General features: G+C 35.8%; 1 protein-coding gene across 2 annotated transcripts in view; it reads left to right on the top strand.

Moving 5' to 3' along the window:
- LOC129727904 (coiled-coil domain-containing protein R3HCC1L) overlaps positions 1 to 17,130 on the top strand; it is a 70,897-nt gene that overhangs the window by 26,101 nt on the left and 27,666 nt on the right. The window contains exon 1 of one of the 2 annotated variants that reach the window (XM_055686178.1): positions 3,765 to 3,846. The exons of the other annotated variant lie outside the window; for it this stretch is intronic. Coding sequence (XP_055542153.1) covers positions 3,780 to 3,846 — 67 coding nt within the window. The 5' untranslated portion in view covers positions 3,765 to 3,779. Of the gene's footprint in view, positions 1 to 3,764; positions 3,847 to 17,130 lie in introns of those variants that run through there. 2 annotated transcript variants of the gene reach the window in all.

The raw sequence follows: 17,130 nt of genomic DNA, 5'->3' as shown, positions 1-17,130 counted from the left end.
TAGAGCTCTATACAGTCAGTTCTTTTTTTTTATACGCGGCTTTTTTACGAGGTTTTTTTACGCGGATTTTTGAATAAACGCGTTTTTTTTTACGCGATACCGCGCTAATTCAAAAAAATTTTCACGAATTTCCAAATTAACGTGGATTTGGAACCAGAAACGTTTAAGTGTTTATCTAGTTAAAGACTTAGTCAAGAGGACAATTAAATACTGGTTCTAGAGTGTCTCGGGTTTTTTTTACTAAAGCCCTGCTTGCTGGACTACTTTACGCGGTTTTTTAAAAAAACGTGGATTTTTTTACGCGGATTTTTGAATTAACGCGGTTTTTTACGCGGATTTTTGAATTAGCGCGGTTTTTTTTACGCGGATTTTTTTTTAACGCGGTTTTTTTACGCGGTTTTTTTTACGAGGTACGTATCTCCCGCGTAAAAAAAAAACCTGACTGTACAATGTTTTAAAAAAAAAACTTTTTTTTACAAAGTTACTTAAATTATTGGACCTATAAAATTGTAGAACAAGGTTTTCTATCTACAAAAATAAAAAAGATACTTGATAGCATCGAAAATTTTGGTCACCCTAATGTTTGATACTTTTTCAATAAGCGCTTTATCATATGTAACAACTTTGTAGAAGAAAGTTTTTCTCTAAAATATTGCTATAGAGCTTTAGACCCAAATTTCCCCCTAAATTTAGTTTCTGGACCATTGATGAATACCTTCCATTCTAATGCAGTGAATTTTCTTTAATACGCGGAAAGGCAACCCTCTATGAAATATTAAATTGAGTACGGTTTAGTAGAAATTGAACTTCCTTTTATATCTATTTGTCGTGTTGAAGTTGTCTCACTCACCGATCACAAAGCGTTTAGTAGAAAATGTATATTCACAGAAAATTTGAAATTGAAATAGAAGTTTATGAACATGTTAACATGTAATTTAGGCCAATTTCAATATATTATCAGTATACAGAATCAATCAGAAAAAAATTGATCAGTTTCAAGATACCAAAGAACAACCATACTAACCATATAAGAATACCATATTCGAAAGTTATATGTCCGTTATCTTCGAAAATAAAGTGGGCTAGAATGATGAACAACATTAGCCTCAGCAATTAATGTTTACATAGCGTTGTTCAATTACAAGTAAGGTTATGGAATGTAATATTTTCTTGCAAATGTTAATTCAAAAGAATTTCCAATTGAAAAATACAAATACTAATGTCGGAATTTAATATCAAGATGAAATGAATTTGGTTTGCCTCTTGCAACTAGTATTGTCATATTAGACTAAATTCATTTAGCTAGTAAAATATAATCATCAGTACAGCTCGTTTAACTACCTATTCAAAGATCTGTACGGAGCATTTTATTTATTTATTTATTGCGGCAATGTAGTTTTCACTTGGCTTGACTGCACAAAAAAGAATATTGAGTTTTTCTGCACTGATAGACGACGAGTAACCAGCGCTCTATTCATGCATTGCTTGGTGCAGTACTGTTGCCTGTACCATCATATTCTTCTTCAAGACATCAGTTTTATTAACAGTAACATATATGTTAACAACAGAACGTAATATTGTCTGATAATGGAGGTGGTTACGAACTTTCCGAAAAAGCTTCACCTTCAAGACATCAAAACAGTCTAGGCTCATGGAAGCTAACATTAGTTGACCTATTGGGACGGGGAGATTCTGTCAAATTTTTTTTTGCCACTGCTGTACAGGATATCACAGCAGGCAGTTGGTGTCTATTCATGAAGTCTGTGCCAGGCGTGGTCGCATATGATTGGTACATTGTTGGTGAAAATTCGACCTTGAAACTTTTATTCAATTTCCACTGTTTAACAATGAAGTGATAATGAAAATTGAAGAATCACAAAATTGTCCATCATTTCATCAATCCAACCACATATTGATTATTGTGATCCGTCATGTGGTTACATCAGTATAACCGTTTGAAATCTTTCATTCCGACGTTACATCTTGGTTTTAGTTTTCACGGAATGTATCTCGATATAGTGCGGTTAGACGTAGTCCTACGTCAAAATACTGGTAACAATCTAGATCGACCAAAAAGGATGAGTCAATAATGATATCTGCGATTTTTTTAGGATTCTGAGACAGATATTTCCACACGTTGAGATGTGGAACAAAATTATACGATCTGAAATGTTGCGAATTCCGAATAACAATGATGTATTATCTAGGATCGAAAAACCATTCAATTATGTAAGAGCAGTACCTTTTCGAGTTTCTAAACATTGCCTGCATTAATTGATTCGCACTCTAAATTAAAATTCGGTAAACTTTCAGAGTAAGCTAGTGAAAAATAAATTTAAAAAGGCAACATGTAATGCAGAATTTTAATAACATGTTCAAAGAATTAGGGTTCGTTATGCAGCATGACTTAAACCTCAGTGCCACTCAGAAAAAAATACTTCGTTCACTACCAGTCTGCACCCAGCAAGAGAAAATTAGTCTTGACTTCTTCACAATTTTCAAACAATGCAAAAATCAGACGGATAGCAAATAAACTTACCCCGCTTTAGATACAAACAAAAAAACGTTCTTAACGCTCAAATTCACACCATTAAGTAATGTTCCTGTGTATGAAACCCGCCTATAAATTTACATTTTCGAGTTGTCGTTTAGCTTTGATTATTGGTTTACTAACTGGGACATCAACCTTATATGTTTACAACAATTTTCGATGCAGGTTCGAGTTCCGTTTGGCCGAAAGAAATTTTTTCTTAGTCTAAATCACACCCTAAGCCCTTGTCAATTTTTCGCATTCTCCTGAAAATTACATACATACAGTACCTACCTTACAACTTAAACGTAAGTCATAAAAGCAGTTCCACAAAAAATTCTTTTTTAATTGTTTCTTTTGATTTGGCTGAAACTTTGCATGAACGTTTCTATAGGCAAAAGATGCCATTTTGTGTTACTGGTTTGTTTTTTGGAACACGACTCATTTTTGAGAAGCTATTTAAAAATGCTATTTTGGGAAGGTATTGATGATTACAGATATTTTAAGAGCCAAAACGATTTGTATGATCGGTAAGACGTATTGGGCAATGTTGTAGATAACATCTTATCTTTCCGAGAAAAATATATATAGGTGCTCTATAACAAAAAATTATTTGAAGTTGAAAGAAAAATTTAAAGTCTTAAGCTCATTTTTAAAAAATCTAATTTTTTTATAAAAACTACAAAAGATATATCTAAACAATGAAACCGGTCCGATCATGGAGAAATCAGTGAAAAACGTACTTAATGTCTTCAGCAAAATTGCTTCATAGAACAAAGCTTTACTTTTGACGTTTTCGGTTTTGCAATCAATCCATTTAACAGTTAAATAAAAAACCTAAATTAATCCACCAAGCGGTCAGACTCAGCCTTTCTCATTCAAACTTATTATTTGTAAAAATAGATTTACATGAATGCTTAAATCCAAAAAGGTATATTCACTCTTTGGGTTCTAAAATATTGATGTTGTAATTAAAGTATAAAATATGAAATTTGACGTAAGCAAACATAACGGTTGCTTCAGTTTGATTAAAATCAAATGAAAAGGGAACGTATGGGGGAGCCAAACTTTGAAACAACGTGTTCAATCATAACTCATCAGTTAACCCTTAACTATCCCGTTCATTTGATATCAATATTGTTCAAATCTGTTGTGTAGTTTCTAAGATAATGAAGTTTAGTGATTTTCACATTTCGATACATTACAGACGAAGTTACATTCCGATTACAACAAAATTCAATAGGGTGTTATGAGGCAGCTAGACCTTCCATTTGATACTAATTCTGTGGAAATCGGATCAACCATCTCTGAGAAAAGTGAGTGAGCCCAAGTAGTCATTATTGTTATGTTTCTGTCTCATTATGTTTCTGTCAATATGTTTCTTTTCATAGCTGGATTTCACATTTTTAAACATAACAGGAAAAGTAATAATCCGTTCGCAAAAAAAAATCATTAGGGTCTTATGGGGCAACAAGACTTTCCATATGACACTGATTTTATGAAAATCGGTCCAGCCATCTCTGAGAAACATGAGTGAGATTAAACAGTCTCTAGAACACGTTTCTTTCAGTAACTTCTGAACCATATGTTCAATCTTCATAAAATTCAAAAGTTGAGGGTTTTTAGGTAGCCCGTTCATTTGAAACCAATTTTTTTCAAATCGGTGGTGTATTTTCTGAGATATTGATGTTTCGTGATTTTTACATTTTGATACATAACCTCTAAACTAGAAATCAGATTACAATAAAATTCAATAGGGTCTTATAGGGCAACTAGACCTTTCATTTGCAATTGAATTCATTGAAATCGATTCAGCAATCTCTGAGAAAATTGAGTGAGTTTGGGAGAGCGTTACACACACACACACACATGCAGAAAATGCTCAGCTCGTCGAATTGAGTCGAGTGGTATACGACATTCGGCCCTTTTGAGCACTTCTATACCTTTAGTTTTTGCAGTGATTGCTATACCTTTCTAGGAGAAAGGCAAAAAGTGAAATGATAGAAATGACTGTTAATTTCAATTTCAATCCCGAGCAAGGCCGCAAACATTGAAATAGTACAATATCAAATTTATATGATGTTGAGGCCACATATTTTGATCGTAGCTATAGTTTTAAACAGTCTGCGGGTTTCGTTTCTTTCTATAACTTTCAACCCACATGTTTAAACATTATGAAATTCATTGTTTAAGGATTTAAAAGCCCATTTATTTGAATTTAACTATGTTCATAGCTTTTGAGATATTAGAGCGTTTTTCACATTCTGACGCAGCGCCAAAACTAAAAGTTTGATTACAATGAAATTCAATAGCAACCTAAACGGCAAATAGACCCTTCATTTGACACCAAGATAGAAAGAATCGGTCAGACTATCTCTGAGAAAAGTGAGTGCGAAAGAAAGGTGCACATACACACGTACACACACACACACACACAAACACAAACATATACACCTATACATGCATATATGCAGAAAATGCTCGATTCGTCGAACTGAGTTTAGTAGTAGATGATATTCGGCCATTTCAATCATTTTTCTACGTTTTAATTAGCCAGTGATCGTTAGGAGAAAGTCAATATGTTTACCTTCATTATGTGATTTCACATTTTTATGAACAACGGACACAGTTACAATCCGATTGCAATGAAATTCAATAGCAACCTATGGGGCAACTAGACCTTTCATTTGACAGTAATTTTGTGACAGCCATCACTGAGAAAAATGAGTGAGTTTAAACAACCTCAGGATAACTTTTCTTTACATAACTATTGAACAATATGTTCAAACATAACGAAATTTAAAGGTTAAGGGTTCGGGGGACAGCCCAATCGTTTGAAACCAGTTTTGTTGAAATCGGTTGTGTGGTTTTCTGAGATATTGATGTTTCGTGATTTTTACATTTTGATACATAACCTCTAAACCAAAAATCCGATTACGATTAAATTCAATAGCAATTTATGGCGCAACTAGACCTTTCATTTGCAATTAATTTTATGAAAATCGGTCCAGCCATCTCTGAGAAAAGTGATTGAGAAAAAAAAGTTGCACATACACACACACACATACACACATACACACATACATACATACACACATACATACATACATACATACATACAGAAAATGCTCAGTTCGTCGAAAGTCGAGTGGTATATGACATTCGGTCATTGGGACCACTTTTATACCTTCGGTTTTTCCAGTGATTGTTATACCTTTCTAGGAGAAAGGCAAAAAATAAAAAGATAAAAGATAAAAAAAATATATATTTTCAATTTTCAATATAATTATTATAATTAGAATTATTTTATAATTATTGTCTGCTTTTTAAGCTGAAAGTTTTTTGGAAACAGAAATTTTGGTTCATGTATTGATCTTTTAAATCAAATGAGCAAAAATCTGGCATAACCCAAGAATCACTCTTAGAGTAGTTTGGAAGTATAATGTTTACCTCTTACGTTTAAACATTTGTTGAATAACAATATTTCATTCGCCTGTCTCCTATTATCATATTCCTATAATTGATTTAAGCTTTTTGCCTTTCTCCTAGTTTTTATTTCAATTTTAACATTTAGTTTCATTTTTACCTCATTTTACTATTTTATCTTTACTTCAAAGTGACGTCCCGCATTTCGTGGGACAGTCCCGCGTTTCAACAACGTAGAAAAACGTGCCGCGAATTGTCCTGCGTTCAGCTGAAGTGTCCCGAGCGGCTATAAAATGTTTCGCAATTTCAATAAAATGGCAAAAACAAACAAATTTTAGAAGAAACATGCGAATTGTTAAGAAAAATAGGTGTAGCAAATTTTCACTTCTACGCAAAGCTAATGCTTTAAAATATGTTTGGTTCACAGCTAAATTGTAAATGAAGACAATTTCTTAAACTACTCACGTGTAAGTTTTGACCATTTCGAAAATAACTACTAAAACCAAAAATAATCCCTCATCATCACAGAATTCAATTGGTGTCCCGCGTTTGAGGACGAGCTATTTGGTCACTTTACTTCACTTAGTCTTTTAGTACTGTAGTTTATATTCAACACTATGTTTTCACTGTTTAAATGTTCCGTTTTCGGAACGCTTATTGTGTCGTTTATTTCTATCATTATTGCGCTAATTTTAGGTGTTGCACAACTGCAGATCTTATGTAATTTGATGACTGCTGTATGTATTTTTTGAGACTTTTTCATTTTGGCTATGCCTGCTATGAAATATAAATAACCTCTCCCAGATGGTCTCGAGATACGACGCTGAGCTAACAGGCCAGTCGTCGTAGGTTCCAGTCTCGGCTCGAGAGATACTGTTGGTGTCAGGAGGATAGCGCTAGCCCCGCAATTGTCCTGTACAATAATGGTGCCGCCACACGGGCGCTAATTCCCTCAGTTTTTAAGTCATAGTCGATTGTAAAAAGCATTTCATCTAACATAGAGACCCTGAACTACTCCGTCATGCCCGAATAGTTCATAGCCTACTATTCAGTGATGAAAAAATGCTTTTTACAATCAACTAAGACTTAGAAACTAAGGGAATCAGCGTCCGTGTGGCAGCACCTTAACAGTCGGCTGCGAAGTCTGTGTATAACAAACAGAAGGTCAAGTTCCGAATCGGAATGTAGCACCAAGGCTTTTTGCTTTGCTTGAACTATACCCTAGTAGCCTCAGGTATGTTACTTGGTATATGTTAAATTTGTTTCGGGTATAAAAATGAAAAGGCATTTGTTAGAATAACAACGAAAAAATGAATGAAAAAGTACTCAAACTACAGTGTTTATTTGTACATTTGTCGTTTGCACCAAACCGCGAGAAAATAAACTTCACGACAAAGTAAAAAACCAACCCAATACCAGGGACCATTTCTGCTGCAACCGGTCAGCGATGGTTTACCCATTCGTTAAGCCTGTTTCTCCATGGAGGCAGAAACTTCACGGCATGTGTTTTGTTGTGTATATAGAGGCACCCAACCGATTATTTGCATATTTACTTGACCAATTTTCTGCTGGGTAAGGTAACTATTAAGCAACAAATTGGTTCAGGTTACTGCAGCAGTCAAGTTGCACCTGTTCTCAGTGCAGATTGGTCGCGTAGGCCTACCTATTATGCAGTGTGCTCAAGAGGGACTCTTGCCACGGTACGAAGAGTGTCCGCCGTAAGAGGTTGATATTTTTCTTGTGATTAGGTTGTCAAGTCGCTCTGCGAGAAAAACTCCCACTTAATGGTGTCAGTATGTGCCCGTTATCAACTTTTATGGCGAGCTGGCTCAGTGACGCTGTTCCCTTGCGCTATTGGAGGTGATGTCTGTTATCGATTTCATGTTTGTGTAGAAAGGTTTTTTGTGCGAAATTTTTGCCATGATATAAGATTAGTTGAAATGTGAAGGCCTGATTTGTGTCATGAGTGGTTTAGTGTAGAATCATATTTGAACCTATTTACTTCCGAGACTTCAACGCTTCAAGTAATAAATCGAGTGTACCTAGAGTACCTGGAGAGATTTAAAAAAAAGCATTTATTTATTGCAAAAGTGATGTCTCAGAAGTAAGTCATTCCAGCCATTCGAATATCAATATTTTCGTAAATAAGAAAAATAAGGCAGTTCGATAGGCGTGAATTTTGTAAAAAAAAATCAGATTCCACTTAATTTAAACATATTATGAGTGAATGAATATAGTCAAATTGAAACGATCGTCAATTCGGTATACCATCGTCTCTGATCCGTAATACCAGCATAAAAGCGACGCTTCATCGAGCAGCGTTGCTTCGGTCTCAAAATTTATTAAAGAGCTTATTTCGATATTGTACGCGCACACACACAGAGAATCGTCAAGTTCTGTCTGCTGTTTGCACGAACAATTTTAGTTCAGCTGAGCCGCCGAGCTCGACATCGTATGCCATACTTTATCTGTGAGAAGCAGTGTTGCCATATATACGCATTTTCGGTCAAATTTACTGAATGAAAGAGAATTGTATATTTTGAATATTCCTCTTTTTCTGTGAAAATGCAAAGAAAATTTTTTTGTGGTTATAGGATCAAAAAGTGGCAACACTGGTAAGAACATATTTACGCTGTCCATTTCGCTTTATAGGGAGAGCAAAGAGACGTAGCCGGCAGCGCTAGAGCGGACCAAAACGGTACGAGCGAGGGCTGGCTTGCTTGCTTCGATTGGAGTTTGTTAGCCACCATCACATTGTGTATTTTCCTCCGATCGCTACGGTTGTTTCGTTCGTTAGTCAGCGAGCGCTTGTTGGTTGGGTCGGTACCAGTTTGTTGTTCTTTACAAAGCTTCTCGAAGGTTTGGCTACGGTGTATGTTGCTGGAGAAGGGTTGCATTGCGGATTAAGTGCTGGAAAGCAGTTCTGTAGAATTTTATTTTAGAAGATAATTACTACGGAATTAGTGTACAAATACAACATAATAATACAACATTTATGTGGCTATTATTTCGTACAGCAAAAAAAAAGATAACGAAGCAAATACGTTTATCGAAGTTGTCTGAAAAAATCCTAATTTATTTCAACAGTGTTAGTGAATAGAATGCTCGCTTTTGCGCATCAGGATTGTGTACAACGCATGGGGAAATATTTTTAGCAGCAAAGTTCAAGTAGGGTTCTAAATTTCAACGTGTGCGTGTGCAAAGAAGTGTTTCCAATCATCTGAGTGTGCAAGCATAGTGAGAGCATAATGACTCATTCATAAAATCTGTTTGTTTTTGCAGTGTTGTTTAAAAGCTAGTTTATTTAAATAAAAACCAATTCGAGTTCTTACTACCGCTAGTTGCTTTTGTAATACAATGTGACGCAAAGTTATGCAACCAAGAAAAGAAGGAAGAGCAGCTACGATATCGACGAAGACGGGTGCGGAAAAACAGCTGGTAATCAGCGGCGCAAAAAGAGTTCCCTTTCAAAACAATAACAAAATCAAAACACCGGCCAATTAAAACGTGCTGTGTACATAAAGCTATTGGAAACATTTTGCCCTGCATTCACCGGAGTGCTCCGCATTGTAGTGCTACGAGAATCCGCAAAACGGAAATCGATTGCTGCCTTACATAGGGCCGCCGCATTTTTGTTTGCCACACTCGATGATTTTACCGCATATATAGGGCCACTTAGTCGCGGTAGCCTCCAGCTGTTTGATACGCGTCGGGTGTCATCACGTGGTTGCACGAGCATTTCCAGGTGATTTATGAAACGCGCCCGTGACGGGCCTTTTAGCAATTCATAGTTACAGGCCGTAGTAATAAGTAATTAAAAATTTGAAACAAAATTTATAAAGGTTTGTTTAAAGAAAAAAAACGCAGGGCTACGTTCGAGTTAGAAGAGTACAAATACAAATTTCTCTCGCATCTCATGAAACATTTTATGTAAGAGCTTGGACTCCGATAATTGTGCTACAATTGACCAGAGTTTCATGTGTTTTGCAACTAATCGCAATGTGTATTTCATAAGATTTGAATGATACTCAAATCCATTGGAGTTCGCCCATGTTCCTACTTACATTCAACAGATTTCATGTAATTTTTTTTTAATTAAAAATCAACCTAGCAACGGAAACAAACTGGAACGAAGATGTAAAATATAAAGATGTTTTCAACAGTACCTTTAATGTGCTCAGGAGCGACCGTGGTTTATCATTATCTGATAAGAAATAAGGTGGAGGAGTGCTTGTGGCTGTTGGGTCTCAGAATGATTCTGAGCAATTTATAACCCAGAAGCATGCCGAATTTTAAGATGTTTAGAATCAAGTTTCATTGAAGGTTGAATTCCATGTTTCTGTACCCACTTTGCCATAAAGCAATCATATGAAAAAAATTTCAACACTGTAAAATTAGAGAATTTTGAGTCCGATACTCAGTACCCAATCTTGCTCTAGATTCAATATTAGTTCTTGTTATTATGGTGGCTTAGAAGTTGCTGAAAACTGGTTGAACTCGAAAATTTATATTCCTTTCCGATCAGAAAGAAAAAACAAGAATGTAACAGAACCTGCTAGTTAATTATACGAAAAACCTACCAGGTTGTGTTTTTAATTTGATCCCGTAGAGTGTAAAAATATCAGAAATTATAACAAAAATGATTCTACTGGTATCAAACCCATATCAAACTTTGTTACTAACGTAGCAGCTTTCTAAGAAAGCATATAAAACAGGTTGATAACAACCATTGTTGGCTTTGAAAGAGACGAAAGATTCGGTAGATTTGATTCAGAGCAACTTCGTTCTAGAATTTGTTATGTCTCGTTAAGATAAATATTTCTTTTCAAAAGTATATATGGAAATACGAAATCGTATCAAAATGTGTGTTATGCATCTCGTGTAGAAAGAACTTTGAAATTCTCAAGTTATGCTCTTTTGGTCGGGTTGTCACGCGAGGTATGATGAAAATCATAAATGTAAAAAAAATTTACCCTAAGCAAATAAATACACAAAAAACTTCCTTTCATCTCTTTGTTAGTTTCTCCTTTTTTCCCGAAACTAAATTTTAATCATTTGCATATCAACTCCAAGACATTCTTCACCTCCCTCTTTCTCTGGATGTCACTTTTACTTCCTGATCCCTTTTCTTTTTTTTTCTTTCAATTTTTTTCTCTTTTTCCATTTCTCTTTTTCTTTATCTATCTCTTGCTTTCTCTCTTTCACTTGGTCCCTCAGCCTGAACAGATTACTTCCATCACCTCTTCTACCATTCTCCATCACAACCCTACGCTCCACCAACTGTTTACTCAAAGCACTTCCTACTTCAAATCAGCCATCGACTTCCTCCGATCCGTCCTCATCACTTACTTTCCGTAACACTTTTTCACCTCATTTTATTTATAGATAGATTTCTGAAGCTCTTTGGCGAATCCATGATTTACTCAATTGCGAATCCAACGCAAAAAAATCATATTTTGAAAAACATAAAAATTACGTAAAGCAGTAGAATTTGCTTAAAAAACTCTCGCTTTTTTGGAGTAAAATTATAGCCTTTAAGATTTTTTTGTGTAACGCTGATCCTTTCCCCTTCTTCCAACTAATCGTAACGTTCAAGAGCACTTTCCCTCCACACTGTGAGCGTTATGCAATTTATGGATGACGCCTTAATTTGTTCGATCGGTGTTCTTGATCAAATTTTTATTTCGTACTAGTTTCAACAACTTCTCCAACGTATTTTTCATCCAAAATGCTAGATTGGACTCTCCGTTATCAAATTATACAAGAAATATGTTATGAAATTTGTTCATAAGTCGTGGCAGTTAAAAGAAAACAATTGTTCAAAAAAAAAAAAAACGACCAGAGCAGATTGGATGTTTTGGAATACTTCTCTTGGAATATTTGCAAGGAAGCCGATTTTCATTTGCAAACAGCAACTTTACTCGCTTTAGATATTCCTAAAATAACCAGTAGTTATAGCCATAAAGTCATCAATAGAAACAATGTGACCAGTTTTGTATGTTATATATGAGCCAAAAAATTGCATCGTACACCAGTTTTCGCTGCAAGGCATTTTATATAATTATTGGAGAGTAATTTACATTTTCATAAGCTTTCAACATCATTTTGGACACCAGTAGACGCCATCTTGGATTTAAAAATGACATCAGACATCTATGTTGAGTTTCTGGGTGTAGTCTCGCTTCTAGAATCTTGATACATCAGTATTCTTTTACGCACTATAGTGGTTATAACCAAAAGTCGCGAATTTAATTTCAAAATAGCGTGTGCTATCAATTCAGTCATGTAAGCTCCGGAAATATAATTATATAGGAGTATCCTCAAATACCCATTAGACTAAGACACGGTTATATGGGAAAAAAGCGATGATGTTATTTTCTCGCTCCCATGCACTTTTCGTGTTCCTTGTGGGTCCATTAACAACTGTGTAACATTTCAGATCGATCGGTGAAACGCCCGATTTGCGCCCGATTTTTAAAGCTTCCATACGATTTTATATGGGAAAAACACTTTTTCAAAACTTTTCCTATAGAGATGTCCAGTTGAATCCTCAAAATATATCAATGCATGATATTCATAGGAAATTTTCCTGGGAAAAACTCTTCTGAAGACCGCAAGGTGCTACCTTGCTTGTGAGAAAAGATATTCACCCCAGACTGATTGAATATCTGACGAACGGCTCACCATTGAATTTTACTAGCAATACTGCTGCAGCATAAGGAACACGAAAAGTGCATGGGAGCTAACATTTATTTTTTGTCCCACCCTAATACCCATCTTTCATGAAACCGGAAAACACCACTTGTAATTGAAAAAAGATTCGTACATAGATGTTTGGTCTTTGAACGTCATCTTGATTGCGAAAATGTGCATATTGCAGTAGATAATCCATTTTTGCAAATTCACGGAAACCGGAAGACGCCATCTCAAATTGTCATCGGACACTGATTAACGGTATCTTAGCGTCATCCTGGTTCCGGAAAAGAACTGTGGCTTTTTTTCGTGAGCCATTCGTTCTTCCGCTCTTTTCTAAGAACCGGTTCATACACGCAAAAGTTGGATGGTGCGAAACCAGTACAAAATTGTGCGTTTTTAGCGCAATTGTTGATGTAATTCGGAACCAGTACAATGATTGCGTGTTTGGCATAACGCAATTAATGCTCTAGCGTTTCTTGAATGTATTTAGCAGCTCCAAACTACTACACCTAAACAGTTTCAACTGGTATTAAGCAGCATTGCAAAGCGAGCGAGAAGCAAAACCATTCTCCTCCTTTCTGCTTGAGGACGAGACATATGCTACACTTTTCAAGTCTTTTGCACACACGCTTTCGAGATACTTTTTCTTCTTCTTGCATTCCTCTGAATAGCAGCAAGCACGCACCGACAGTATGAGTGAGAGACTAACAATACTGGTATCAAGTATGTACAGCACGGGTGTCTCGCTCATTTCGTGAAACAACGAGATATTGCCCTGCGCGTCGCAATCCGAACCGAAAGAGAAGCGAAAGAGCAACCTGCAAATTGTATGTGACGTGTCTATAGTCTTGTCGCACATACACGGAAATTCTACGAGCGAGAGAGAAATTTCTCACGTCGCTTGAGAAAAAAGCACGACGTGAGAAATAAATGTCGGTGTATGATACATATTCTGATTTCATTCTATGTCAATGTATTCGCAGTACAACTGTTGCGTTATGCATTTCACACATTTATTGTGCGATTTCTTTGCAACATTTGTGCGAATCGGGAAGACACAATGATTGTACAAGACTTCAACTTTTGCGTGTATGAACGGCTCGTGAGCCGTTCGCCCATCCCTACTTCCAGAAGCCGGTAGTCGCCACCTCTGAAAATGGTATCAGACATGTTCCAATCTTCAGAAATCAACTTCTGGCCTCCAGACCGAAAGTCATCGCAATAATTCAAAAAGTTCTAACAATGCACGGAAAATTAAGTTTCGTGAGGTTGTCCCTCCCCTTTTTCAACAGGTCCTAATAATGACCACCTCCTCTGTAAACGGAACTCGTATGCCAAATCGGTTCAGACATTTAGAAATATGCTGGAATATACATACAAACATACATACAAAACTTGTCTTTAATATAAATAGATGATAAATGATGATAATAAACTCTGCAATTGATTTTTAACAGATTTAGTCAGCTTGGATTATATCGAGTTCACTCAATTCGAAATAGATCTAGATCTGGATGCTTCAAAAGGTTCAGGGTCAGATGGAATTCCACCCTCACTTATGAAAAACTTAGTTTTTCGTAAACCTTTCCACCAGTCTAGAAAAAAATATTCCTTATACCGATTTTTCAGTCTGATATCAAAAATCACCGTGGCATTGCAATGATATCATGTATCCCCAAACTTTTTGACGAATAGAACAAAAACGGTTAGGTTCAAGGCTCCCATTTTGGCCCTTAATTTTAAGTTTTATTCGTTTACCCTCTAGTGCCCAGTGCCGCCTTCAGTGAAGACCGTACACCTCTGAAAAGCTTCAATCAATACTTAAAAAATGTTCATGAAGATTCATAATGATTTTTTTGAAGTCTGTCTGAAAATTAACTTGGGCACAAACACAGTTTTTGGTAATTGCACTGAGGAAACAAGGTTGGATTCATTTCCTATTCCTGCTTATGAATCCCGCTGCATGTGTATAAATATAGAAACTTTTGAAAAAGAAAATAAACAGCTTGGTCACCTTTGTTAACGATTTAGTTTCACAAGACATATGTTCGAAAATTTTGTAAGGAAAAAATCATATGCAATCGACAGATAATTGACAAAAAATTACTTTTGAAACTTTACAAGATTGCGTTTCCTGCTGGGAATTGAACAAAACTGATTTACCATAATATCGGTCTGCATATAATTTCATACTTATGTTAACTATAAGTTTTAATAGCCAATTAGTTTGAACGCTGCTCACATCTTAGTTTGCTGTCATTGTCGGTTGCGCCATTTATAATGGTTTACGCTAGACTCTAGGTGATGATTGCCCAAGTAACACAATTTAGGCTTTTCTTGGCACGCTTCTACCAATTTATATGGCCATGTTATGAAATCGGTATTAAAACTAAGTGCATCAACAAATAGCTTGATCAACACCCACTGATAGCGGCTATAAAATTAATAACCTCTGACCGATGTAGCACCTGATGTGTTGAGTAGGAACATGTTTAGTAACCGGTAGCATAAAATCTTCGTTTTCACCTAATAAAACTTCAGCAACGGTGCTTGTGTTTCTCCTACATTTTTACAGACGGCAACCGGTTTAATTATTAATGACATTCAAGGTCGGCATAGATGCTATATGAAGCCATAACTTTTTTTAACCCTTTTTCATTTGATTTGATATTTTATTGCTGGTTCAAAAATACTGGTAACATTGAATTCCACTCGATTTTGAGCACGCTCAAAATTTTGCAATTTTCAACAAAAAAGTGAAACGATACTTCTACTAGGAAATTTTTCTAGTAATCCCGACATCTCAATAATGAACTTTGACTTTTTATAGCTAACAAATTATTTTGTCATAAGAATTTCAAGATAATAAATTCTAACTGTGCTAAAGTTAGAGTACTATTTAACGGAGTACGCATGTCCTAAAACACAGTTACTGTATATTGTATAGTTAGTCTAGCTAGTGGAGGAAACGGAAGTGAACCTGTCCCGAAGATAACGTTCGTATCGATGCTGTACCATGTTCTCACCATCTCATTGTTTCGCTGTGGCAGCGGATTTCATAATTCATTTATTCTATATATCACATACAATTTCATAGTATATATGTACTTTATTATATATACAGTATATATATTATAATCTATATTTATTCTATGTAAAGTATTTTTCTTATTATAATAAAAATTTTTAATCAGCTCAGTCATTATTCGACCCTTGTTGGTTAGATGTTGCTCTGAGCTTATTCACGCTCTGTTTGTTCGCTCTCTCAGCTGGTTTCGAGTTACGATGCTGACCTAACAAGCCAGTCGTCGTAGGTTCGAGTCTCGGCTCGAACTGTTAGTGTCAGTCAGTAAGATCGTGGCGCTAGCCCCACAATTGTCCTGTACACTAAACAGTTGGCTGCGAAGTCTGTGTATTAATAAACAGAAGGTTGAGTTCCGAATCGGAATGTAGCACCAAGGCTTTGCTTTGCTTTGTTCGCTCAACTGGACACGAAAATCAAATTTGAACGTAGACACGATACGTTCTAGTCCTTGAATGAAGCGGCTCGCTTCGTGAATGTCCAGCATACTGAAAATTAGACGGTTTCTCAGTTTGAAATTTAATTTCCGCTGTTGGCGTCACTTTCGAAACGAGAAATTACCTCAACAAGTTTCGCTCTTTGTGGAGCTAACAGTTTTGTTTTCGCTTAACAAGCTGGAAACCATTGAAACAAATCATTAAATCTAGAATGTTGGTCCATCACTCACAAGTACTGAGTTTATATCGCAGATAAAAATGTCAATTTCATCTCGATCTTCATCAGTTTTTGGTAACCATACAAAGTTCTATTTTTTCCGTCCGTCGTTTTCGTCAAAAAAAAATGTTACAAAAATACATGAAAGCTGTGAATTTCCTTTGTTGTCGTCTTTCATAAAGCGTATAATAACAGAATAAAATTAATAACTTGCTATGCAATGTTCTCATTAATTGAGGAAACAGCATATTCTGTCATGCATTCCCTAAAATTTTCACTTCAAAGAATATTTGAAAAGTCGAAAGTCAGCAAAAGTCTCCGAAAAAGAATTCCGAAAACTTATTTTCTTAACCTATCTTTGAAACAACTAACTTATAAAACAAGCCAATCTGTGCTAATGTTACAGTACTATTCAACATAGCACGCATGTCTCACTATACATGTACCTATTAGTCTAGATAGTAAAGAAAACCGAAGAATACCGCATGATGTATCGATACTGAACCACGTTCTGCCTCATTGTTTGGCAGTGGCGCAGTGAATTCTGTCTAAAACTAATGAACCGACTAGCGTCATTTTTATCCTGATTGCAATTTTTTACCAGCTCAGTCATTACTCGACCCTCGTTGGTTAGATGTTGCTCTGAGCTTATTGATGCTCCATTTGTTCGATAACCTGGATATGAATCAATTTCGAACGTAGAAACAGTATCTCCTGGTCCGTTGATGAAGCGCTTCGCATC

This window comes from Wyeomyia smithii, chromosome 3 (genome assembly GCF_029784165.1).
Source record: "Wyeomyia smithii strain HCP4-BCI-WySm-NY-G18 chromosome 3, ASM2978416v1, whole genome shotgun sequence".
NCBI lineage: Eukaryota > Metazoa > Arthropoda > Insecta > Diptera > Culicidae > Wyeomyia > Wyeomyia smithii.
This window is presented reverse-complemented; position numbering and strand designations above follow the sequence as displayed.